Consider the following 21,131-nt stretch of genomic DNA (forward strand, 5'->3'; position numbering starts at 1 on the left):
TTAATGGGTCTACCAGAGTTAAGGCGGGTCTGAAACGATGTTTCATTTCATGGGAGCCTCACCCATGGAATAAACGTGACACACCGCACCGAATAAAATGACGAACAGTCTTACTTGTCACGGCGAAGAAGTTGTATCCAACGTTGGCGTATCTCCTTCTCCCAGTGAGCCTTCGGGAAGCGGTAAAACTTTGTTCGATGTGAATTGTTGTAGGTATTGTGACAGCCCATGACACAACAAACCTTGTTGCTGCGACACTGAGCCTTGGAACGACCGCCAAAAAAGAAACGCTTCGCAAAAGTGCGAAAAAAATACAAAGGAGCTGGCACGAATGCGGTGTTCGAAAGCTTCGATCACCCCACGAACGCACGCGCGGCCGCTAGAGGCGCTCCCGTCAGCGGAGAGTTAGAAGCGCAGTGTGTCCATACCTGATTGCTTGTCACAAACGAGCGCTTAACCTACATTCAAAAGTCAGCGTCAAATAATGGCGCTGATGGTTACTTTCATTGCTGCACGCGCTGCAACTCAAGACGCCAACAACGGCCTCCTCTTCAAAGCGCACACCCTCTCTCAGAGACGCCAGCTGAGAGCGCTAGCTCCGGCGCAAGGTCTGGGGAAAGATCGAGAAATCAACACGCTTACCGCCGACGCGTCAACCGACGCCAGAAGAACGTGCGAGAGGGGCCTCGCTCTTTCCCAAGCCCTGGCAGTACTGTCCAAGGATGAGCCATGTCGAAGAACAGCGAACCCGGGAACAACCCAATAAAAACACGCGGAGACGGGGAAAGTCAGTCACTTAGTGAAGAAGTGATGTGAAGAATTGAGAGAAATCTCTCATGCTGTGTAGACAGGGGGGTCGACAAGAGACATGTAACCGGCCGTCTGCAGAGGGGAACGCTAGCCAGTGCTATGCAGTCGACAATAGCCCGTAAGCGAGCGTGTTTCCAGAAGCGGAATCTTCGAGAGACGCCCAAATATGAGCTGTAGACCGGACAGTGGGCAAGCTTGGTGAATATGAAATGACTATTAGTGCTCTCCAATATTCTCTAATGCACGAGCTTGTTTCTGGAGCTCGATCTGATGAGTTGTTCCTTATTGCTGCTTAATCCATCTGAGTTTTATTGTGAAATAACCAACGAAGTGCACATACATGTATGTAAGAGGTTTGTATCCTTTATTGATTATATACATTTCTTTAGTGTGTTTGTCAACTCTTGGTTTTGACTCGGTCTTTGGACCACAACCGGCGTTCCCTGGTGCACTAAAAGGACCTACTCTTAAACTGTCCGTGCTATCGTTCGGGTATTTTTTCTTCCTCCGTGGCTTCGGGGAACCTATTCATCCGTTCTTGCGATCTGTCCGGCGATTGCAGCCCATTCGCGTGCCGTGACAATGCTCATCTGGACAGCAAACATTGCAGCAAATGTTCCTGGCGACTGTGGTTACAGATAGAATACATCGCACAATGCCCGAAACCGCTCGACCTTTCTGCATGTTCTACGTTAGCTGTTCGCTCTTTCGTGAAACATTTGTTCGTGATTCAATTTTCATTGTGCAGTAGTGCGGCAGTGCGATCACCACATGTTCTACACAATGTACAGACGGGAGACAGCGCGTGTGGGTATACGATGCAGAAGGAAGTTGGGCCATCGATGAGTTTCACAGATCGTTGGTGTTAAAAGGTATAGGTAAGTTAACTTGCTGGTTATTTCTAGCTAGCTCACCTTCGTTGTAGCAATGGGAACGTCTTGATTCAGAGCTTTCAGAAATTTTTTGTTTGCTTAAGCTCAAGGCGCTGTGCATAAACTTCGTAAAATATTAAAATATTTGCTTTGCACTGTTACTGTAACCGCCATATGTAGGGTCGCATGCCAACCATACCACAGCTTGTACCATAGAGGCAAAAAAAAAAGAAGGCATTCGGAAAGCATAGTGACTTCGTTGTCAAAACACATTTTAAGAATCTTAAGATGCAGTTCAAAAGGGACTGATGCAATGCAGTCGTTCACTGGCGTTAAACAGATCTCTCCGTTTGCTCTCCATTGTGCAACTTCCACGTTTTATTGAAAATCCCAGCGCACACAAAAATGGATGGTTGACGGAAAAAACAAACGCAAGCACTGACTTCCGCTTAATGTTTATTCAAGGGGCAACGCTTGTAAAAGGGGCAACTCTTTTACAAGAATGCAACTCTTGTAAAAGAAAATGAGGCACTAAAGAAGTCAAATGAAACACTGATGGATGACTGCAAACGCATGAAACAAGAGCTTGAGGAACAGGAACTTAGGTTGACAGCTAGCGATCAGTACTCTCGGAAGTCCAATATTGAGATTAAGGGAGTTGATGAGAAAGAAAAGGAAAATCTTAAAGACATTGTATAGGAGCACGTGTGAGCGAACCTTTGACGCCAGATGACATTGAATCAGAGTGAGGGCCCGAAACGATCAGGCCTGTCCAAACACTGTAGCTCAGTTTAGGAAGCGAGCAAACGTGACTCCTTTCTGCTAAAAGCCAAAAAGACTCGTCTTTCAACATCCGATTTGGGTAATACATCTAACACACCTGTATTTGTGAACGAGCACCTCTACCCAGCATTGAAGCGTTTGCTGGGCATGACAATTGAAAAGAAACGTTCTTCAGGGAGGAAGTTTGTGTGAACTAAGGATGGGAAAATACTCGCGCCGAAGGATGAGCAGTCACGTGTCATACATGTGCGCACATCTAATGACCTAGAAAAGATCCAATAAGCTTAGTTTACACGTGGTTAAGGAACACTAATTCTAAAATGGCGTTAAACTTTGACGATGTGAATCGCGCATATGCCTCTGAGAATATAAAAGGACTGAAGTGTTTTCATCTAAACATGCAGTCTGCGCGAAACAAATTAGAGCAGTTGCATATTCTCTTGGAGGGCTTTCAATTCTGTTTCGATATCATAATGCCTACAGATACATGGTTCACGTCTCAAAGTGATGTCATCAGATACATAAATTACTCAACATTTTTTGTAAATCGAGATTGCCGAACAGGTGGTGGGTTATTGATGCATGTGGAAAAAGGTATTCAATGTGATATTACTCCCCAGTTTTTTTTTTTGCTTCGTCTCATGTTGAAAGTTGCTGTCAAGTCTAAAACTCGTGTCTTTTCTGTATCGCCCACCAGACGGAAATATGCCTTGTTTCATGGAATATTTTGAAGCGTTACTTGACTATGTGAATCAAAGTAATCTAACACTTATTTTAGGGGGGACTGCAACATTGATATGTCAAATCCATCTCTGTCGCATAAATTTTATACTGTATTAGTCTCACAAGGTTTCAATAACGTCATTATTACGCCAACACGTATCACCATGCACACAAGCACCGTAACAGACCTCTTCATAACTAACCTTACTCCTTAGGATACTGTAAGCGGAGTTGTTTCATCACATCTCAGCGACCATCTGCCTATATTTTTACCTTGTAAATTTGATTACAAGGGAATCAACAGAGCTGCACCTTGTAGTCGGAAAATACAAAATATCACACCTGGTACACTTGAATGTTTTAGCGCTAAATTAAAAATGTTAACTGGAATCAAGTATACAACACCACAACATCTGACGAAGCATACGCTTCATTCATTGATTTATTCTCGAAAATATATCATGAATGTTTTCCCGTCATCACAATAATAAAATTGAAGCGATCTCGCAAACCTCGGATTACGAATCATTGCCTCAAACTAATTAAAAAGAAAGATGGGTTATTTAAAAAATCCTTAAGTACACGTAACTCTGAAGACTGGGAGACGTTCAAACAACACAGAAATCAAACTACCTCATTTCTTCGTAATGCAAAAGAAACATATTTGCATAATTTTTTAATAATCACCATAATTCTAAACCAGCAATTGTGTGGAAGAAAAGAAGTGAGCTCCTAAATCGTTCTACTCCTGATGAAGATGTTGTCACGTTAACATTAAACAATCGGACTTTGTACGGTGATGATTTGGCTGAAGCGTTTAATGACTTTTTCGTGAATCTAAATACAAGTTGTCACCACTCAGAAGCTGCAAACGCCGTTAACAGAAATGACAGTAGTCTTTACCTAAAACCTACTACCTCATTTGAGATGCAAACTGTCTTCACCACGTTTAAAAATAGCTCGGCTCAGGACATCGACGACTTACAAATAAGGCCGGTAAAGTACACGGCAGACTTAACCCCGCAGCTTCGTGCCCATATTTATAACTTAGCTTTTTCTACGGGAACATTTCCACGAAAAATGCAGTTTTCAAAAGTCAACCTCATTTTCAAAGGCGGGGAGAAAAACAACCTCAGCAATTATCGTCCCATTTCGATACTCCCAGTATTTTCTAAAGGACTGGAAAAGCTATTGCGCGGTAGAATTTCAATTTTAGTAAATAAATTTAATTTCGTGAATAAATGTCAGTATGGATTCCGCAAAGGAATATCCACTGAACTCGCTCTTTTAATCCAGAAAAAAAATAATTCTACATGCGTTTGATAAGAAGCAGTTGATCATTGGTGTATACCTAGATTTTTCGAAAGCGTTCGATCGGTTAAACCATGCCGCACTACTAGAGAAACTTGATCGTTATGGAATCAGAGGTATACCACTCTCCGCATTGACTTCCTACCTGCAGCACCGCAGACACTGTGTGCGGATAGGTGATGGCATATCATCTCTAAAAACTACGAGCACTGGAGTACCTCAGGGGAGTATTCTAGGACCACTCCTGTTTAATCTATACGTATACGATATTGTTAAAGTTAGTACCCAACCAAAGTGCGTTGTATATGCAGATGATGTAACTCTTCTGTTTACTAATACAGAGCTCGAAACTTTCCAGTCAGATGTTAATAACTGCCTCAGAAGTTTAAGCACATGGGGTGATCTTAATTATTTACATATTAATGTCACTAAAACAAAAGCAGTGCTTTTTTCACCAAAACGATCTCGACGTGAAATGACACATGAAATCCTTCCTTGCCAGTCAGCTATGTAGGTTGTAGAGTGCATAAAAACATTGGCTGTATACTTCCATAGGCCTATGTTCTGGGGCACACATGTCAATCATGTGACCAGGCAACTTTCGAAATACCTTGGTGTCATGGCAAAACTACGTACACTACTACCGTCAAATATAAAAATTAAAATTTATAATGCATTATTTATGTCCAACTTAAACTACTGCTTTCCAGTCCGGCCCACAACCACATCATCTAACTTAAATCACCCGCATACACTTCAAGAAAGGGCTGTTCGAAAAATAGCTGGTGTACCATGCGATGCGCATACAAAGGAACTGTTCATTCCGTTCAGTTTTATCTCCATGCCGAACGTTTATTCGTACACCTTGTCTACAAGATACAAACAGTGTTTAAGGAATAATGAAGAAATATTACTTGCCCTAGCGCAATTACAAACCAGAACACCCCTGTATGCTACGCGTAACATTGAATTCTGGCAAGTACCCTTTTTAAGAAACAAATACAGTGAGCAAAGCGTTCGATATACGCCTCCTGTATTGTTAAATATGTTCTTTCATCAAGGGATTGATATTACTAACATCGCAAAAAAGGGATCTACGCAATCGGTTTGTAATAAAATAATGACATCAAATGCTTTATTATCTACTGATGTGACACAAACAGATAACTTTAAATGGTATGAGGAAAATTTTCACGAATTCTTTTGTCACGTTTCAAAGCTATATTTGTATTTATTTTCTTTCTTGGTGCATGTAGCGATTATAGCAGTATTGTTTAACTTCTACATGCAAATTTTCTGTACTTCCTGTGATATTCAATACGCTATATATATGTACATGTGTGTATTATATGTATCTTTGCTGTGGGAATTGCCACTTTTTGTTCGGGCCTTCCTCCATTCTTATGGAAATAAATTGAAATTGAACATTAAATCCTTGTGCGTTCACAAAGAAGCTGGCAAAATTTTAGAGCATTTGGTCGGGCACTTAATTTATAATAGAATATTTTTATAAACACACAAGCGGCCTGAGAGTCGGGCAGCACTGGTGCACTCGCGGCCGTGACGTCAGTTTTGCGAGCGTCTGCATTCCGGCGAACGGTCTTGTTCCGTCATCAGCTGCGCGTGCGATCGAGCGCTTTCAACATTGTTCAGTTTGGCATTGAAATTGGACAATTTGCAGCTGCTGAAACTTTGGTAGAAACGACGGCTGCACTCCAAGGAGCACATGACGTCACATACGCCATGGCGAAATATCGGTCCCCGGCGGTGGGCGGTGTTTATAGCCGGCGACTTCTAGGGCTTATTTTGCACTGAAATACTCTTTTACAGTCCATTTTTCATATGTGTACTGGCATAATAGACGCTCTGCTTCTATTTTTCACTCTAAACCTCAAATTGTTGGGTGACGGTGTCACGGCCCCTTTAAAGGGACCGATAACTGATTTTTCTCGACCCAGTTTTTTACGGCGCGACAGGAAGCTTACCCTTCGTAGCGTTTGTAGCTGCAGTGGTTTATCCTAAAAGCACGTAATTATTTTATAAGTAGTATTTTTCGATCTGAAAGGCTCCAAACACTCATGAAGGCTTGCTCCAGCAACGCTGAAAATTGATAGCGATGCCGCTAGGCCTTGTGAAAGCTGTCGTTGTTCTGCTTTCGCAGGAGTTACTGTAGCTATGCTTAACCACCTTTATTTTGAGCTTTCCAACCATTTTTGAAAATAGCAAGCTGTTACAATGAGATGATGTGGCTTTATACACCTTCTCGGTATTTGTACAGCGTTGTGTGCGCCGACGGCCAAGGTTGCCTGCGCCTGTGACATGGATGCCTTGTCCCGGCATGGGATCATTACGCCAAGCGAAGGCAGCGCCACTTTGTTGCATACAATTAACGCAGGCCTATATGTACATTTTTATGGAGTAATATCTTTTAATATAAAGAAATGAACAATATTTCAGTACTAACAGAAAAGTCATCGAACGCATACACCAATCAATGGTCACGTGACCGGCTTCATCGGACCGTTTATGATTTTGCCGCCAGAGGCATCAAAGGTCATTTTTCGCGACTTTCAATGAACAAATAAAAATATAAATCCACCTCTCACGAGATAAACAGGGTTGGTTTGAGTCAATGCGACTGACAATCTTTCCATCAGTGCAGTCATGTGATTTCATGTTCTGGGCAGTTGTCGGTCCCTTTAAGTGTATCGCTCCGACGTAGCGCGTGTCAAATAAACGCAAATGTCTAAACCTTGTCAATTATAAGGCAACTATATGTGGACCTATGTTTCGTTGCGCAAGGGTTCGGCTTGCTCACACCCCGTAGCTTCCACCCGGCCGCAACCATCTTGTGAGATAATGTAGAGCATACTTCGGGACAGAAAGTACTAGAACAAATGAACTGCAGGGCTGCACCTAGCTGCGCTGGTTGGTACATGATTAAGACGGGAACAGCGCTGTACACGGGACGGTGAAAGAACGGTTCACCGTCCCGTGTCCAGCACTGTTTGTTCCCGTCTTAAGAACAAATTAAGTTATAACTTTATTTTCCAAAGAAACGCACACTGTTTTCGCGTAGGTAAAAAAAAAACATTCTACAAAATGCCGCTCTTCAGACCATGCCCCTGGTCTTAGCATGACATCCACGTGCGTTAGTATATAGCCAACGCAATCTTAGTGAAGCTGGATGTGCACTTCAAGAGAGGAGCACCTGCTTGAAGTCGGACGGCCTGGACACACCCAAGTTTTGGGGCAAGAACATGTCGACGTTTGTCTTTTGCTGGACCTTGCAAAGTACGATTCTTACGACATCGTTTTCGAGTGCAGGGCTTGCGTCATTGTGTTAAACGTATTGTCTGCGTTTACATCATACTATAGAAAGGAACATTTCCTTTTGTGTAGCCTGAAACATTGTGCGTGGCAGCTTGATTATATTATTTTATAGTGTGCGTCATGACTACGTTCTCGTGTCGTCGTGTACATGAACGATGTAATATCTTCTGCTTCTTCTTGCTGCTCAGGATATGTTAATGCTAAAGCTGTTATGAGATCACAACAACAGCCGATTTTTGTGGCGTAGGTGTCCGCCGCCGCCGCCGCCGCCGCCGGTGTCCGTAACCGCCATTCCGCACAGTGAGGAAAAAAAATCCATCATCGAGCAGGATTTGAACGCAGGCCCTCCGCGTGGTAGTCGAACATTCTACCACTGAGCCATGCCTTTACTTGAAACTGCTTCGCAAAAAGACGCTATACGGGCACCATCTCGGCCAAGGAATCACGTTAACAATTGTAATATAGCGGGGTCGAAGAGTAAAATAACAACCAGGCGTCACAAAATGAGAATTGCGTGACTCATCACCCTGGGGCTTGGTTAGAAAACACATCCTGCGGATAGCAGACACTGCTATGAGCAGCTCAGCCAAATCTTGCAGTCGTGCGTGACATGGAAAGTTTTACAAGCGGAGCACGAAGTTGCCTTTTGCTCAGGCCCCTCTTTTCATAGAGGAGCCTGTGCTTACTCTCTTCGGAGCTGCCTGCGCCTGCTGTTTGATGTCGAACAGCACATAGCATACTATTGGCCAGTAGCCGACATGAATGAATGAATGAATGAATGAATGAATGAATGAATGAATGAATGAATGAATGAATGAATGAATGAATGAATGAATGAATGAATGAATGAATGAAAATTTTATTGGAATATATACGGTGTGCTCTCGCTTGATGGCTTCAGCAATATAGTAAGGAAAGGGAAAAAAGAAATTGAAAAAGAGAAAATTCACAGCTTCTACGCAAGGGCGAAGCAATGAATGCGACAGCAACAAATCGCAACGTTATACGAACTAAGGCTATCAGCTAACGCTTTTGGATCCGACCTCACGTAGCTCTACACAACGCTGCTGCAAGATAATACGGCCGCTCCAGGGAGCCAAGCGGTTTTCGTGCTGTCTGTCGTCTCAACGCGATGTCAACGGTGAGAGCACGGCACGTACAAGGAGCCGTTTTCTGAGGAGCCGTTTTCGCCTGCGCACGCGACCGCGCCCTTATGGTCAGAGAGAGAAACAACCTTATTGACGGCACAACGAGGACGTTGAATTTAGCTTGCCGGTGGTTCGAAAGGTGGTGATCAGGAGCTTGCACGACCATTCCGGCCCAGTTATTCGCTTCTGCCTGAATACGGTGGTCAGTTGATGACAGGAGTGACTCCCACGCCTCGAGGGAGGAAGCTGGCAGTATTGCTTTTGGAGGTGGCTTCCCCTGTTCGGAGGTGCTGCTCGAGCCACTCGGGCGACGTGGCCCTTCCCCTCCCCTTGCATCCCTTCATGCTTCTCTGCCTGATGGAAGACTGGCTGGGCGTTTCTTCACTGCTTGAGGAGCAATCGACGGCAGGCCTCGCACGCGGGACGATGTTATCACATGCGCCCTTCGTGCGAAGGACATGGCCGACTCGTTTCATCTCTGCTTCAGCCGCGTTCGTCCCCAGCGCTTGCGCGCTGGCGGGTAGAATGCGCGGGACGTTGTCGATTTGGGCTTTATACAAAACACGACTGCGGCGGCGACGACAAGCATCCGTCGACAGTGTCTATTTAATTGCTCTCGCAATAAAAGAAAAGGAACATAAAGGTCTGTTTCTAAACCGCTATAGGCTTGCTAGGCAGGGGATGGCCGTTCTTCGCAAGGTATTGCGCAGTATATTTAGTCTGGCTCTTAGGAGTGGATCTTGGAGCATCCAGAAGGTAGTTTCCTCCATGTCTTGTAGGTGGGGCAGAGTACGTTGGACTCTTTTTATGCAAGAAGCTCGGCTTGATTCGTGAATCGGGCATTCCCACAGGATATGGGGCTTGGCAAAAGTTACAATTGGGGCCAGAGTATCTAGTCGGACACATGTTGTGAAGCACTGAGATTGTGGTGAAACTTCGTGTTTTCAGTCTTTTGAGCATGACCTCGTGGAGCCGGGTGCATCTTGGTAGTGGGGCGTCGTTTTTTGTAGCTTCTTCCTAATTAGCTCTTAATTTTAGCCGGCGCTGGACTTCAAGAGCGGCGTTTGGATCATGCTTCTTGCCCCGGGGTGTTGCCTCGTCCCGGCGTTGCGTTCCATATCCTGCTACCATTACACGGTGAGCTATGGTATTAGGGAGTCGCGCTGTAGCGTACATGGACGGGCTGGAGAGACCACAACACGAAGCGCAAACTTAGTTTGCGCTTCGTGTTGTGGTCTCTCCAGCCCGTCCATTTACGCTACAGCGCGCAGCCCGTCCGAGTACGTTACAGCGCAAATGCCTAAGACCATGTGTATAATCAACTGGTCCCTATTTCTGCTCTTCTTGCAAGTGAGTCGCGCTCGCGACAGGAATCACAACGGGAGAGAGCGATCGCGTTTCATCACGCGCGCTCAAGGCCACGACGCGCCCTGACGTTGATAACTTTGAAGAGTGGTTCACGACCCATTTAAGATATTGATTACCTCATTACGAATGATATTGTTCCAGGTGCTGGGGTATGCGTGCAGCTCTTCATACCAAGAATAACAAGCAAATCCAACCAAGACAGAGAGAGCAAGGTCCAGGGAGGCACTACAGTGCGCGTCCCCCACATCAAGGAAGAAGATGAACCTCTGTTCCTACACAAAGAAACGGTTCACGATTGGGCATTTTTATTGCCTCGTAGTTCTCGCTGCGATTCTAGGCATGGCTACATACTATGTACGTTTTCAGGTGGAACCAAGGTATTCAGTTCAATCATTTTATTGCTGGGACCGACCTGTTCCACAGGTAACTGTAGAAGAGCACGAAGACACGTTCGTGCCGAACATCGTGCATTTTATAAGACTGGGCGATGCCCCGTTGTCTTTTATCGAAGTCGTAAGCATCCGAGCAGCCTGGCTCCAGCAGAAACCGGACTCTCTGATGATTCACTGCAACAACTGCAGCGCGACCACAGGAAGCGAGAACTGGAAGCACATCAAGGACATACCGCGACTAACACTCAGCTACGTCGAGAAACCGGAGACAATATTTGGCATCGAGATCAGCTGTATCCAGCATGCCTCCGACGTCGTTCGCATCAGGGTGCTGAGGAAGTACGGAGGCATCTACCTCGATAGTGATTCCTACATCGTGAAGAGTCTGGACAAGTACAGGCGCTATGAAGCGGCTATAGGGTGGCCACCACGCCAGAACATCGGCAACCAGGTAATCGTGGCCCATAAACGATCCGAGTTTTTGCGTCTGTACTGCGAGTCGTATCGCAAGTATCGGCCTGACCTTTGGTATTACAACGGCGGTGAGCTACCAACGAAAGAGATACTCAGCAAGAAGCCCCACCTTGTCTACAGAGTTCCTTGCGACTTTGGAGTGCACGAACACATCGTCATAACTTTGTTTGAAGAGTCCAACGACGACTGGAGGAACTTCAGTGCCGTGCACGTATTCTTCAGGCACAGGACTTACTACTTTCCCTCTGACAAATTCGGACCAATCAACTTCGAGACGGTAGGACGGTACAAAGCGAATTTCGGAAAGATGGCGCGCCTCGTACTCACAGGCTCGACAAAGTTGGGTGGATCGACGGTGAAGAACATATCGTTACTGAGTGCGGAAAATTTGGATTATTCTGATGGATGCGGATACTTATGTCACCTAATGTCTGTATTGACATCATGATAAAAAATTAACAATATATCCACACACGTCGGACTTAGAGAACGACTTAGCCATCGTTTCGCCTACTTACATATTCGCGTTTCTTTATTGAAATAAAAATAAGTGAAGGACTCGTCGCGATTTCTTGTCGACAGCTACACATCTTCACTTGGTTGTCAGGAATAAAATAATATTTAAGAAAAATAACATAGTCTTGTCTGCTGTGAGTTCGAAAGTTCTTGTTTTAACCCAGCCCGCTAACGTTTGCCACACGCAAGTACGTTGCACACTCGCGATGTTTCTACTCATCACGAATAGCTCCGTTTTCAAAGCGTTGAATGAGTTTGATCACCTTATGGCGGACCTTTGATGACCATGGTCCCAGCATCTTGCCTAGCAAAAAAAAAAAAACAAATTCAGCAGATCCCACGCCTCGTGGGAATCGGTTTCATGCGAAGCAGCCAGCGAGTAGTTCTATGCTACATTTTTTTGCCTTTGAGCCAAACGTTACGAGGTGTATCGACGTGTTTTTGTAAGTGTAGTAGTTGTGTGCTCATCGTGGGTTTACCAAGCTCGTCGACAACACTAGCGTTTAAAGAGTAACTTAGTGTCTGGCATAACGTCAGCACTCACGCTGGAGCACATACGTCAGTATTATCGAAACGAAGTGCACTTGGCCCCCAGCAACATATTTGGCAACTCGCTTTTTCCGTGGACGTTATATAGTGTGGGGAAAACGTGAACAAGCCTTTTGAAAATGCAACGAACGATTGATGCGATCATGTGATGGGGTAACATTCAGTCGTGTTGAAAGGGGGAGTCGCGCGCGTTTTCGAAACGCCTGGCAAAAGGTAACTTGGAGAAGTGCGAAAAGAAAGTACAGTGCGCCTCGAAAAATCCCGCTTCGGCACGACGGAAAAATCTTTGTTGCAAGCAAACGCCATAACTCAATACAAATCACGAAGGCCGCATACGCTCAGGTAGTCTTCGGATACGATAAGCGCCATCCACTGAAGTTGGTCTACGTAGCACTTTTCAGGGCTACCAGCCTCGACAGCCTATACCTCACCAGCGCAAAAGGCGTCTTCAGGTTCCGACATGTCGCCGACTCTATCGACAGACAGTCTGTCGACGACATGACCCGGCAGGCAAACAGGTCTCTAGACATTGTCTTGGAGCGGGCTACCACCTTCTTTCGGTGCCACAACAAGTCACAACAATCACCTCATGCTCGCCGCTCTCAGCGTACAGTCTATGCATGCGCACGTGCACGACCTCGAAAATGACGCTCTGCTCACAGAAACTGACGCGTTGGCACTTTCTGAAATCTGGATCACGGGATTCCAACGTGTCGTCCAGAGCAAGCGGCTTCGTTGCAGGTGCATACATATAAGAACATATAAGAACACGGCGATGCGCAACTTCAACGTAGACCGCATCCCACTTCGCCGGCCGACACCGAACACACACAGAGAAGCAGCGGAATCGGCGAGGTCTGCGTTGCGCGCATCGATCGCAATAACAAAGACATTGCGCTCGGCGACATCTACGGGAGAACTGTCAAGAACCCCTTCCACACATGCACACAGGTTCGTGAAACGTGCGTGCGTTCGCCATCATAACGGACAAGTATAAGCACTACATATCGGCTTGCCGCGTCTGGTGTTGATAATGCCTATGTTACTGTTGGCATCGTTACGCAACTGTAAACAACTGGTTACATAACACATGTGCGACTCTGCAACATATGTGTGTGCGTATGCCGCCTATCTTTAGCGTCATTTCGTAACGTTTCGCCTGAATGTAAAAAATTACGCCACAGTCCCCTTCCCGCCGCATGCCTCGCATTACATCGATTCCCACGGTACGTGGGATCTGCCGAATTTTTTTTTTTTTTTAGCGTGCTCCTGCAACCCGGTGTGTTTGACATCTCTACACGCAAGAGATGCTTCGTTTAGTATGTACAGTTTCCACAAGAGGAACTGTATGACTAAACGACTGTATAGTGAGTGCTGTGTGATGGAAGTGTTACGTAAACGACATGGGAGATAAATCAAGCGACAAACATCGTTATTCTGGGAGTCGCGTGAGTTAGTGCCTAATTTATTGACTTTTTGAAAAAAAAAAGGAGAATTCAAATATCATAAGCACACGCAGAGGATGGTTATGCAAGAGTAGCATTTTAGACTGATCGCGCTTTCATAACCTGCTCTTTTATTGTAAATTTTTGTCATCACTTGTTTCATAATTGCTCCTGTCATGATTTGTCAGCTTGTACAAATGCGTCCCTGCGCTAGTTATTGTGTTGTCTTCTGCATAAACATGCGAGGTACACATAAGTTTGTGAAAATAAACTGAAGTGTTGCGCGTGTGCCCATTTTCTGCGTCTCTTTATCGTGTACGCATGTCTTGTGCGATGAAAAGCTATAGCTAGAATACGTAATGAAAAAAAAAACGCTGCGCAAAGAGACACGAGGACCAGAAAGAAAAGCCTAAAACAGACAGGCGCGAACTATCAACTATTTTGTTAGTGTTTCTTTCTGGTCTTCGCGTTTCTTACGCAGCGTTTTTTCGTTAAGTATGTTACACCAACTCGCCCAAATCAAACTCCTCCTGATAGATAGAATACAAACATGTCCAAACCTAAATCTTTTGCAATTCGACATGACCAGCTTTGCTCATGATCAGCGCAGAAGAAGCTATGTCGAACATTTCGTTCGATATTTGAAGCCCCGTTTTTAGTATTCTTATTCAGTTCGTTTTTTTTTTAATTGCACTATTCGCACACCTCGGCCCTTTTAGGATCCCTCTTGTTTCACTTAGGCGACTTGATCTGATTAAGTCGATAAAGTTGTCCCATCCTGATGCATGTGGGAAATTTTGACAATACAACATTGACGCTAGGAGATTTCATTTTAAGCTTCGCTCAATGGTCATCGTTACTTCCACGGAACCTGTGTACTTGCATCTCTGGCACGACAGCTGCCGATGTTACCCGACAATTTAATTTTAATGAGGACAACAGATAAAAAACTTCGGCAGATCCCACGCGTTGTGGGAGTCGGTTTCATGCGAAGCAGTCAGCCAGTACTTCTATGCTGTATTTTATGGCTTTGAGACAAACGTTATGAGGTGGATCGACGTGTTTTCGGAAGTGTAGTAGCTGTGCGCACATCGTGGGCTTACCAGGCACGTCGACAACACTGGCGTTTAAAGGATAACTTATGGTGCGACGTAACGACAGCCCTCACATTAGAGTATACATACGTCAGTATTATCGAAACTAAGAGCACTTTATGGCGCATTCATGTGAATATCACACGTCACTTTCGTTAATGTATTCCACCGGGGTCGAGCAATGCTTCAATATAGCTTGCTGAATCATTGGGATACAAGTGTAATGTTTATCAGACTGCTATAAAAGCGGAGCCAACACTGGAACCACAGACGTTAATGTGATATGACGCCTGTATCGTAGGAGTACACATGTAGTGTTTATTGCTTTCTTGTAAAATTAGATAGCCAGCACCACGAACACAATTGACGTTGTGCCGACAATACGCCTGCATAGTCTGTTTTTCCAAACTGGTGTGGCTCTGTGGTAGAATAGCTGACTGGCACTGCCACGCGGAATGCTTGGGTTCGATTCCTGCTGGTATCCTAATTTTTATTCTTTGCATTCGTCGGGTCAACGATGCCGATGTCGGTTTTTGTTAACGCTTTCGCAATTAAATTACCAATGTTTGTTCTCGCTTTTCCTGGGTAGATATAAACTGTCAATCACCTGTGGCGCATACCCGTACACCGCGGCCCGTGGTAAACGCGTATGTGCCACACGTGTCTGGGGGAAAGGGTTTGACGACGTATGCGACAGGATTTCCACGTTATTCATGTCATGACTCGACAGTCATATTCGTCAAATCCTCTTACCCTCCCATGCCAATTTTGGTCAACACTAAGTTAAGGAGGCGATCATGAGAGCACCCAGACGTAGATAGATAGATAGATAGATAGATAGATAGATAGATAGATAGATAGATAGATAGATAGATAGATAGATAGATAGATAGATAGATAGATAGATAGATAGATAGATAGATAGATAGATAGATAGATAGATAGATAGATAGATAGATAGATAGATAGATAAAAGGTTCCCTAAGAAATGCTTCGCATTTAAACCAAAGCATAAAGCTGATACAGCATCGGACTCGATGCCCTTCGTAAGAACAACGCACACAAACAGCTATCAAACTCTGCACAACAGCATCTGTGCAGCAGTTCCACATCTACACCGGCGCCCCACTGCGGCCACGCCAGTTGCGAGAGAGACCCTCTCTCGGGACAAAGGTCGGGCAATCGTCATAACAGATGCGCGATGCTTTGACAAAGCGTAGCTGTCGTAGTCGGGTAGGCGCACATTTCAGACAGCGCGTCCGAGCGTGCGACATAAGAAACGAACCGGCCTTGTATCCACGCATGGATCCGCCCGTCCGGTAAACGGATATTGCTGTAGTCAGAGGCTCAACGCTACTCTACCGCCGTTCGTCCGCGCTCCTCATGGCAACAACACGCTGCAACGGCAGAAGGTCATCCGGTGTCACATTTACTCGACGAAACATCGCGACAGTTTTTTGCATGCGCTGATAGAGTTCCAGTAGTGAACTTGAATGTGCCCCTGCATCGATAAGACCTGAAGTTAAATAACGGAAGACGCGACTCTCTACTCTCAACTGTTCTTTAATCTACAGTGCTGTTCTGGTCAAGCCTAACAAGGACCTTCGCTCAAGGTTTGGCCTGCATCTTATCCAACCAGATCGTTGCAAATGATGACTTTTGCACGAAACAAGAAACACCATAACTGAGAAGACGATACAACTAAAAACGGAGAAAGGAAGAACAAAGGCGTTTATGAAGCGGGCATTCTCCACATCAAGGTAGGAGATGCACTTCCATCCTTATATTAGCAAGCGATTTACGATAAAGCATTTTTATTGCCTCGTAGTAGGCGCTACGTTTCTCGCCGCATGCTCCGTGTTTTATATATCAAGGCCAAGACACCCGCTTCCGCCGTTTTACTGTTGGGACCTGCCAGTGCCAGAGGTGACGGTAGAAGAGTACAACGATACGTTCGTGCCAAACATTGTGCATTTCATAAGACTCGGGAACGCTTCGTTGTCCTTCATCGAGGTCGTGAGCATTCGAGCAGCCTGGCTCCAGCAAAACCCGGACTTTTTGATGATCCACTGCGACAACTGTAGCGCGACCACTCAAAGCGAGAACTGGAAGCACATTAAGGACATACCACGGCTGACTCTCAGGTACGTCGAGAAACCGGAGACAATCTTTGGCATCAAGGTGAGCTGGATCGAGCATGCCTCCGACATTGTTCGCATTAGGGTGCTGAGGAAGTACGGAGGAATCTACCTCGATAGCGACTCCTACATCGTGAAGAGTCTGGACAAGTACAGGCGCTACGAAACAGCTATAGGATGGCCGCCAGGCCAGAGCATCGGTAACCAGATCATCGTGACCCACAAACAATCCGAGTTCCTGCGTCTGTACTACGAGTCCTATCACAAGTATCGGCCTGACCTTTGGTATTACAACGCCGGTCACCTACCGACGCAGGAGATCCTCGACACGAAGCCTCACCTTGTCTACAGAATTCCGTGCGACTTCGGAGTGCACGAAGACATCACCAGGATCTTGTTTGAACAGTGCAATGATGACTGGAGGAACTTCACGGCTGTGCACGCGTTCTTCAGGCACAGGGCTTACTACTGTCCCTTTGACAAATTCGGACCAATCAACTTCGAGACTGTAGGACGGTACGCAGCAAATTTTGGGAAGATGGCGCGACTCGTACTCACAGGCTCGACGAAGTTGGGTGGATCGTCGGTGAAGAACATATCTTTACTGAGTGCGGAAAAGTTGGATTATTCTGAAGGATGTGGATAAATTTTTCGCGTGACATATAGAATTGCTTCTGTGAGTATTGCCAGGATGCACTATATCCGCAGTGAGAATGATTTAGTCATTGTGTCGTTCACTTTAATATATATATATATATATATATATATATATATATATATATATATATATATATATATATATATATATATATATATATATATATATATATATATATATATATAAGTAGTGGGTATAACACAACGGAGGCGTTTTATATTTATATCACTGTTGACAACGCCTCCGTTGCGTTATACCCACTACTTGAAAAGAACTGGCCCATTGAACTATTAATGTACACTTATATGTATAAGTGAATATATAAGTTCCAGGGAAAAAAGGGATTAAACATGTAAATTTTGTTATGAGTTACGCGAGATCAGCTGGCGTAGCCCCCCCATTTTTTTCTCTCATGGGATACAGATCACAACATGACACCCGACCACACTTACCTGCCTGGACGCCATGTCGGAGGACGCCATGAAAGGGGTGCCCCCCCCCCCCCCCACCCCTCCGAAAGAAATTTCTGCCTACGTCACTGCGTGACATTCATTGATGTTTTTACTCAGATTACGTGGGGTATCATAATATGTTAGTCCAAATATGGTCCGTTACAATTGTTACTTTGTTTGATAAAAGAATCCATCAAGCGAAAAAGGCGAAAGCTTAAGAAGAGCGACGACAAAATTTCAGTTACAATGTCATTATTATACACGCTTTGGCCAGCTTATAGCACATGCGTTACAGTGCGTCGCTTGACCACACCTCTGTGGATGACCGTCACTATCTAATAGGCTGCCTCCATGTGCATGATATGCGGAAGTTGGTAACAGAAAGAAAATAGTCGTGTTAGAGGCAACTGTTGGTACACGTACACTATTAGAAAAAGAGAAAAGAAATAACTCGAGGAAGTCGAATGATGTCCAACCCGAATGGCACATTTAACGCCCTGTAGTTTGAAAAGGTGGCAGTAAATAATAATACTAGTCGCCGTTACTTTCTCTATAAAGAACTACCAGGCGACACTCAGGTGTACACGTGCAAAAGTGAATCTGAACCCTTAGTTTGAGTGAGCATTCGTCCGAATGATAGGCATTGAACGACTGTCTTTATTGTAAAGCCTGTTCGTGCGAACTTTCGTTGGGAAAAGGCAGTCTTTTAGGTCAACAAACAGCGCAAATGTGTACTTGTTTGTAATCAGGGTAAGCACTTGCAGTATTCGGTTCATTAACAATCAGTAAAAACAGGCTTAAAACGGATAGTATATAACGAGATGTACAATGAGAGCGTTTTCACCCGCCTCGTTCCTTCGTCCTGTTTTAGCCACATTTATGTTGCGTGACACAAAGCTATATAACTCGCATAACTGATGCAGCTTGCAGCCATGACAATATAAACTGGAACAAGCCTCACCTGCGCACACGTATCCGCATGAAAAGGCAAACTTAAACCAGGCAGACGCTATATAACAGCCTGTGGAGGCCGTTTCTGTCTGCTTGCGAATATATGGAAAGAGGCAAATAGCGTTCCGCTTGACGGGGCTTACACTTATGAGCGCTTTCAGTTGTTTGGTTCGCCATCATTTTCTGCACGCTGCGGTCGAGGGCTGACGCGCATGCGTTTCCTGCAACCGTGCGTATCGAGACCTTGCTTTCTATCCGCTAGCCTATATAGGTGGTGCTGATCGTATTCAAAACTAGCTGCTCTCCCTCTTAAGCTTCTCCTCTTCCATTATACTGCATGGCATCGAGGAGCCGCACAGTATAACGGCGGCCACGGTCACTTCACTTGATAGTTATCATTCATCCACTTTGCCTCTCGGGTCCCCGACAAGGCATTAGAAAGTGTCGCTCCTGCAGTCAATGCGTACTTTGACAGACCGGTTGTGGTCACTTGCGGTCGACCACCTTAAGAGGGGATCAGGAGAGGAGGTAGCCTCGGAAGGGATCAGTAGACGGCTTATACCTTTGTACATGTTGTGCTCTCATCGCAAAATTTGCGTTGAAGCCATAGACAGCACGAAGGTCGCTTTGCTCGCTGCAGCGGCCGCGTTTCTTAAACGAGTAAGCTGCCAGCTTCACTTCGTATAACATTCCAATTTGTTGTTATCGCATTCACTGCTTCGCCATTGCGGCTAAACTACGACTTTTTTTAATACCTAAACTTTACGGACACTGGTCGCAACTTCTCTCGGAAGCTCAGCTCCTGAGGAACGTTGATTAACGTACTCATGAACGTACTCGTTCAACGTACCCAAGAAATGTTGATCAATATTTCATATCTGATGATGAAAGAAAACGTTTGTGTTGTCTTGATCTCTTCTCTAGTCAGTTCAGCAATATCTGTTCTGCATAATGAGGTTCATGCAACAACTTTCCCCCAAGTCTTAGCGACTTGTGCAAAGGTATCTTGTTTTGTGTAATACAAGCGCTATATTCAATACTGGGAGCTGGAAACACACCTTGGCCACGGTGTTTTGACACCGCAAGAACGCCAGAGGCTGTGACATCAAAAGGTATTGATAATTTGGCTCAAATCGAGGGAACATGAAAATAGCCAGAAAGTAGCCAAGCATCCAAGGCGTTTATTCGGCCGCCACTGTCCTAAAAAAAGTAGCCAAACTGGCGCAAAGTGGCCAAATCTGGCAACCCTGTCTCTAGTGTTCGCGTTTGCACGTCTACAATTCAGGAGATGCTCGGTGGAATAATTGCCGGCTATGTAGGCCAGGCTATAATCCCGCCTGCTGTAACCTCACAATCACCACCGCCACCATCAAGCACCATCTATAAGTAGTAAAAATACTGAAACACTCTGCAGTGTTTTGGGTTTCGTTTAAGTGATTTGGAGCAATTGACGACTTGAATCCAAATGGATTACGCCGGTAGCTGCAACTGGTAGTCCGACACGACTGCAATGCGCAGGCGTAGAACGCCTTTCTTTATCTAAGACAAAACAGGGTACTTAGCTCGACTTAAGCATCCGAACGAATGATCGGCTAATATAGCTTCAAATGCTCTTGTACTTTTGTGTCAATTCAACCTACAGCTTATGATCTCTGTGAGCCTCGGGGAGGATAATGGTCAGTTATACAAACTGTTTAGGGAAGTGAAGAGTTGAACAACCTTCGAATGAACCTCACGTATTGTTACGACACAATGCCTTTCTTTCCAAAGCACTCACATATACTTTGACGGCCAGCTGCGTCCCTGTCTGCTGCCTGTTGCGCGAGTCCTCCATGTACGACAGCTCTGCAGCAGCTGCTGTGGGCGGCAGCTCTCGGGCGTACGGCCGTCACATTGACCTTCGGCGTCAGATTATCCGCTGTATTAGTAGCACGCTAGGTCGGTTGCTCTTGTTTACCTTGTTTTTAACATCCGTTTACCACGTTGATGTATTGAGCGCAGCATAGCGGAAGTCTTTCATCAAATCATTTTCTTTATTGAGAAAGAGGGTTCTCAAACACGCGGCCCGTGGCTTCAGAAGGAATAAAATATTCGTGACTTTGTAAATGGTATAT

The 21,131-nt window shown here is 45.1% G+C and overlaps 2 protein-coding genes across 3 annotated transcripts; both read left to right on the top strand.

Moving 5' to 3' along the window:
• The first annotated feature begins 1,612 nt into the window (after positions 1-1,612).
• Positions 1,613-11,815, top strand: LOC119387130 (uncharacterized). Of its 2 annotated transcripts, none has more exons than XM_037654437.2 (2): positions 1,613-1,682; positions 10,490-11,815. In XM_037654437.2, exon 2 carries the CDS (start codon positions 10,607-10,609, stop codon positions 11,660-11,662), a length of 1,056 nt encoding a protein of 351 aa, XP_037510365.1. In that variant the 5' UTR covers positions 1,613-1,682; positions 10,490-10,606; the 3' UTR covers positions 11,663-11,815. The 2 variants fall into 2 exon arrangements, with proteins under 2 accessions (XP_037510365.1, XP_037510366.1); XM_037654438.2 differs by having other exon boundaries at positions 1,631-1,688.
• Positions 11,816-16,000: 4,185 nt separating this feature from the next.
• LOC119387132 (uncharacterized) lies at positions 16,001-17,683 on the top strand. Its single transcript, XM_037654439.2, has one exon. The coding sequence runs from the start codon at positions 16,586-16,588 to the stop codon at positions 17,600-17,602; it is 1,017 nt and encodes a 338-aa protein (XP_037510367.1). The 5' UTR covers positions 16,001-16,585; the 3' UTR covers positions 17,603-17,683.
• The last annotated feature ends 3,448 nt before the right edge of the window (positions 17,684-21,131 follow it).

Source organism: Rhipicephalus sanguineus, chromosome 3, assembly GCF_013339695.2.
Source record: "Rhipicephalus sanguineus isolate Rsan-2018 chromosome 3, BIME_Rsan_1.4, whole genome shotgun sequence".
NCBI classification, from domain to species: domain Eukaryota; kingdom Metazoa; phylum Arthropoda; class Arachnida; order Ixodida; family Ixodidae; genus Rhipicephalus; species Rhipicephalus sanguineus.

Coding starts and splice junctions, on each gene's coding strand:
- LOC119387130 (XM_037654437.2), top strand. CDS start 10,607: ATGAACCTCTGTTCCTACACAAAGAAACGGTTCACGATTGGGCATTTT.
- LOC119387132 (XM_037654439.2), top strand. CDS start 16,586: ATGCACTTCCATCCTTATATTAGCAAGCGATTTACGATAAAGCATTTT.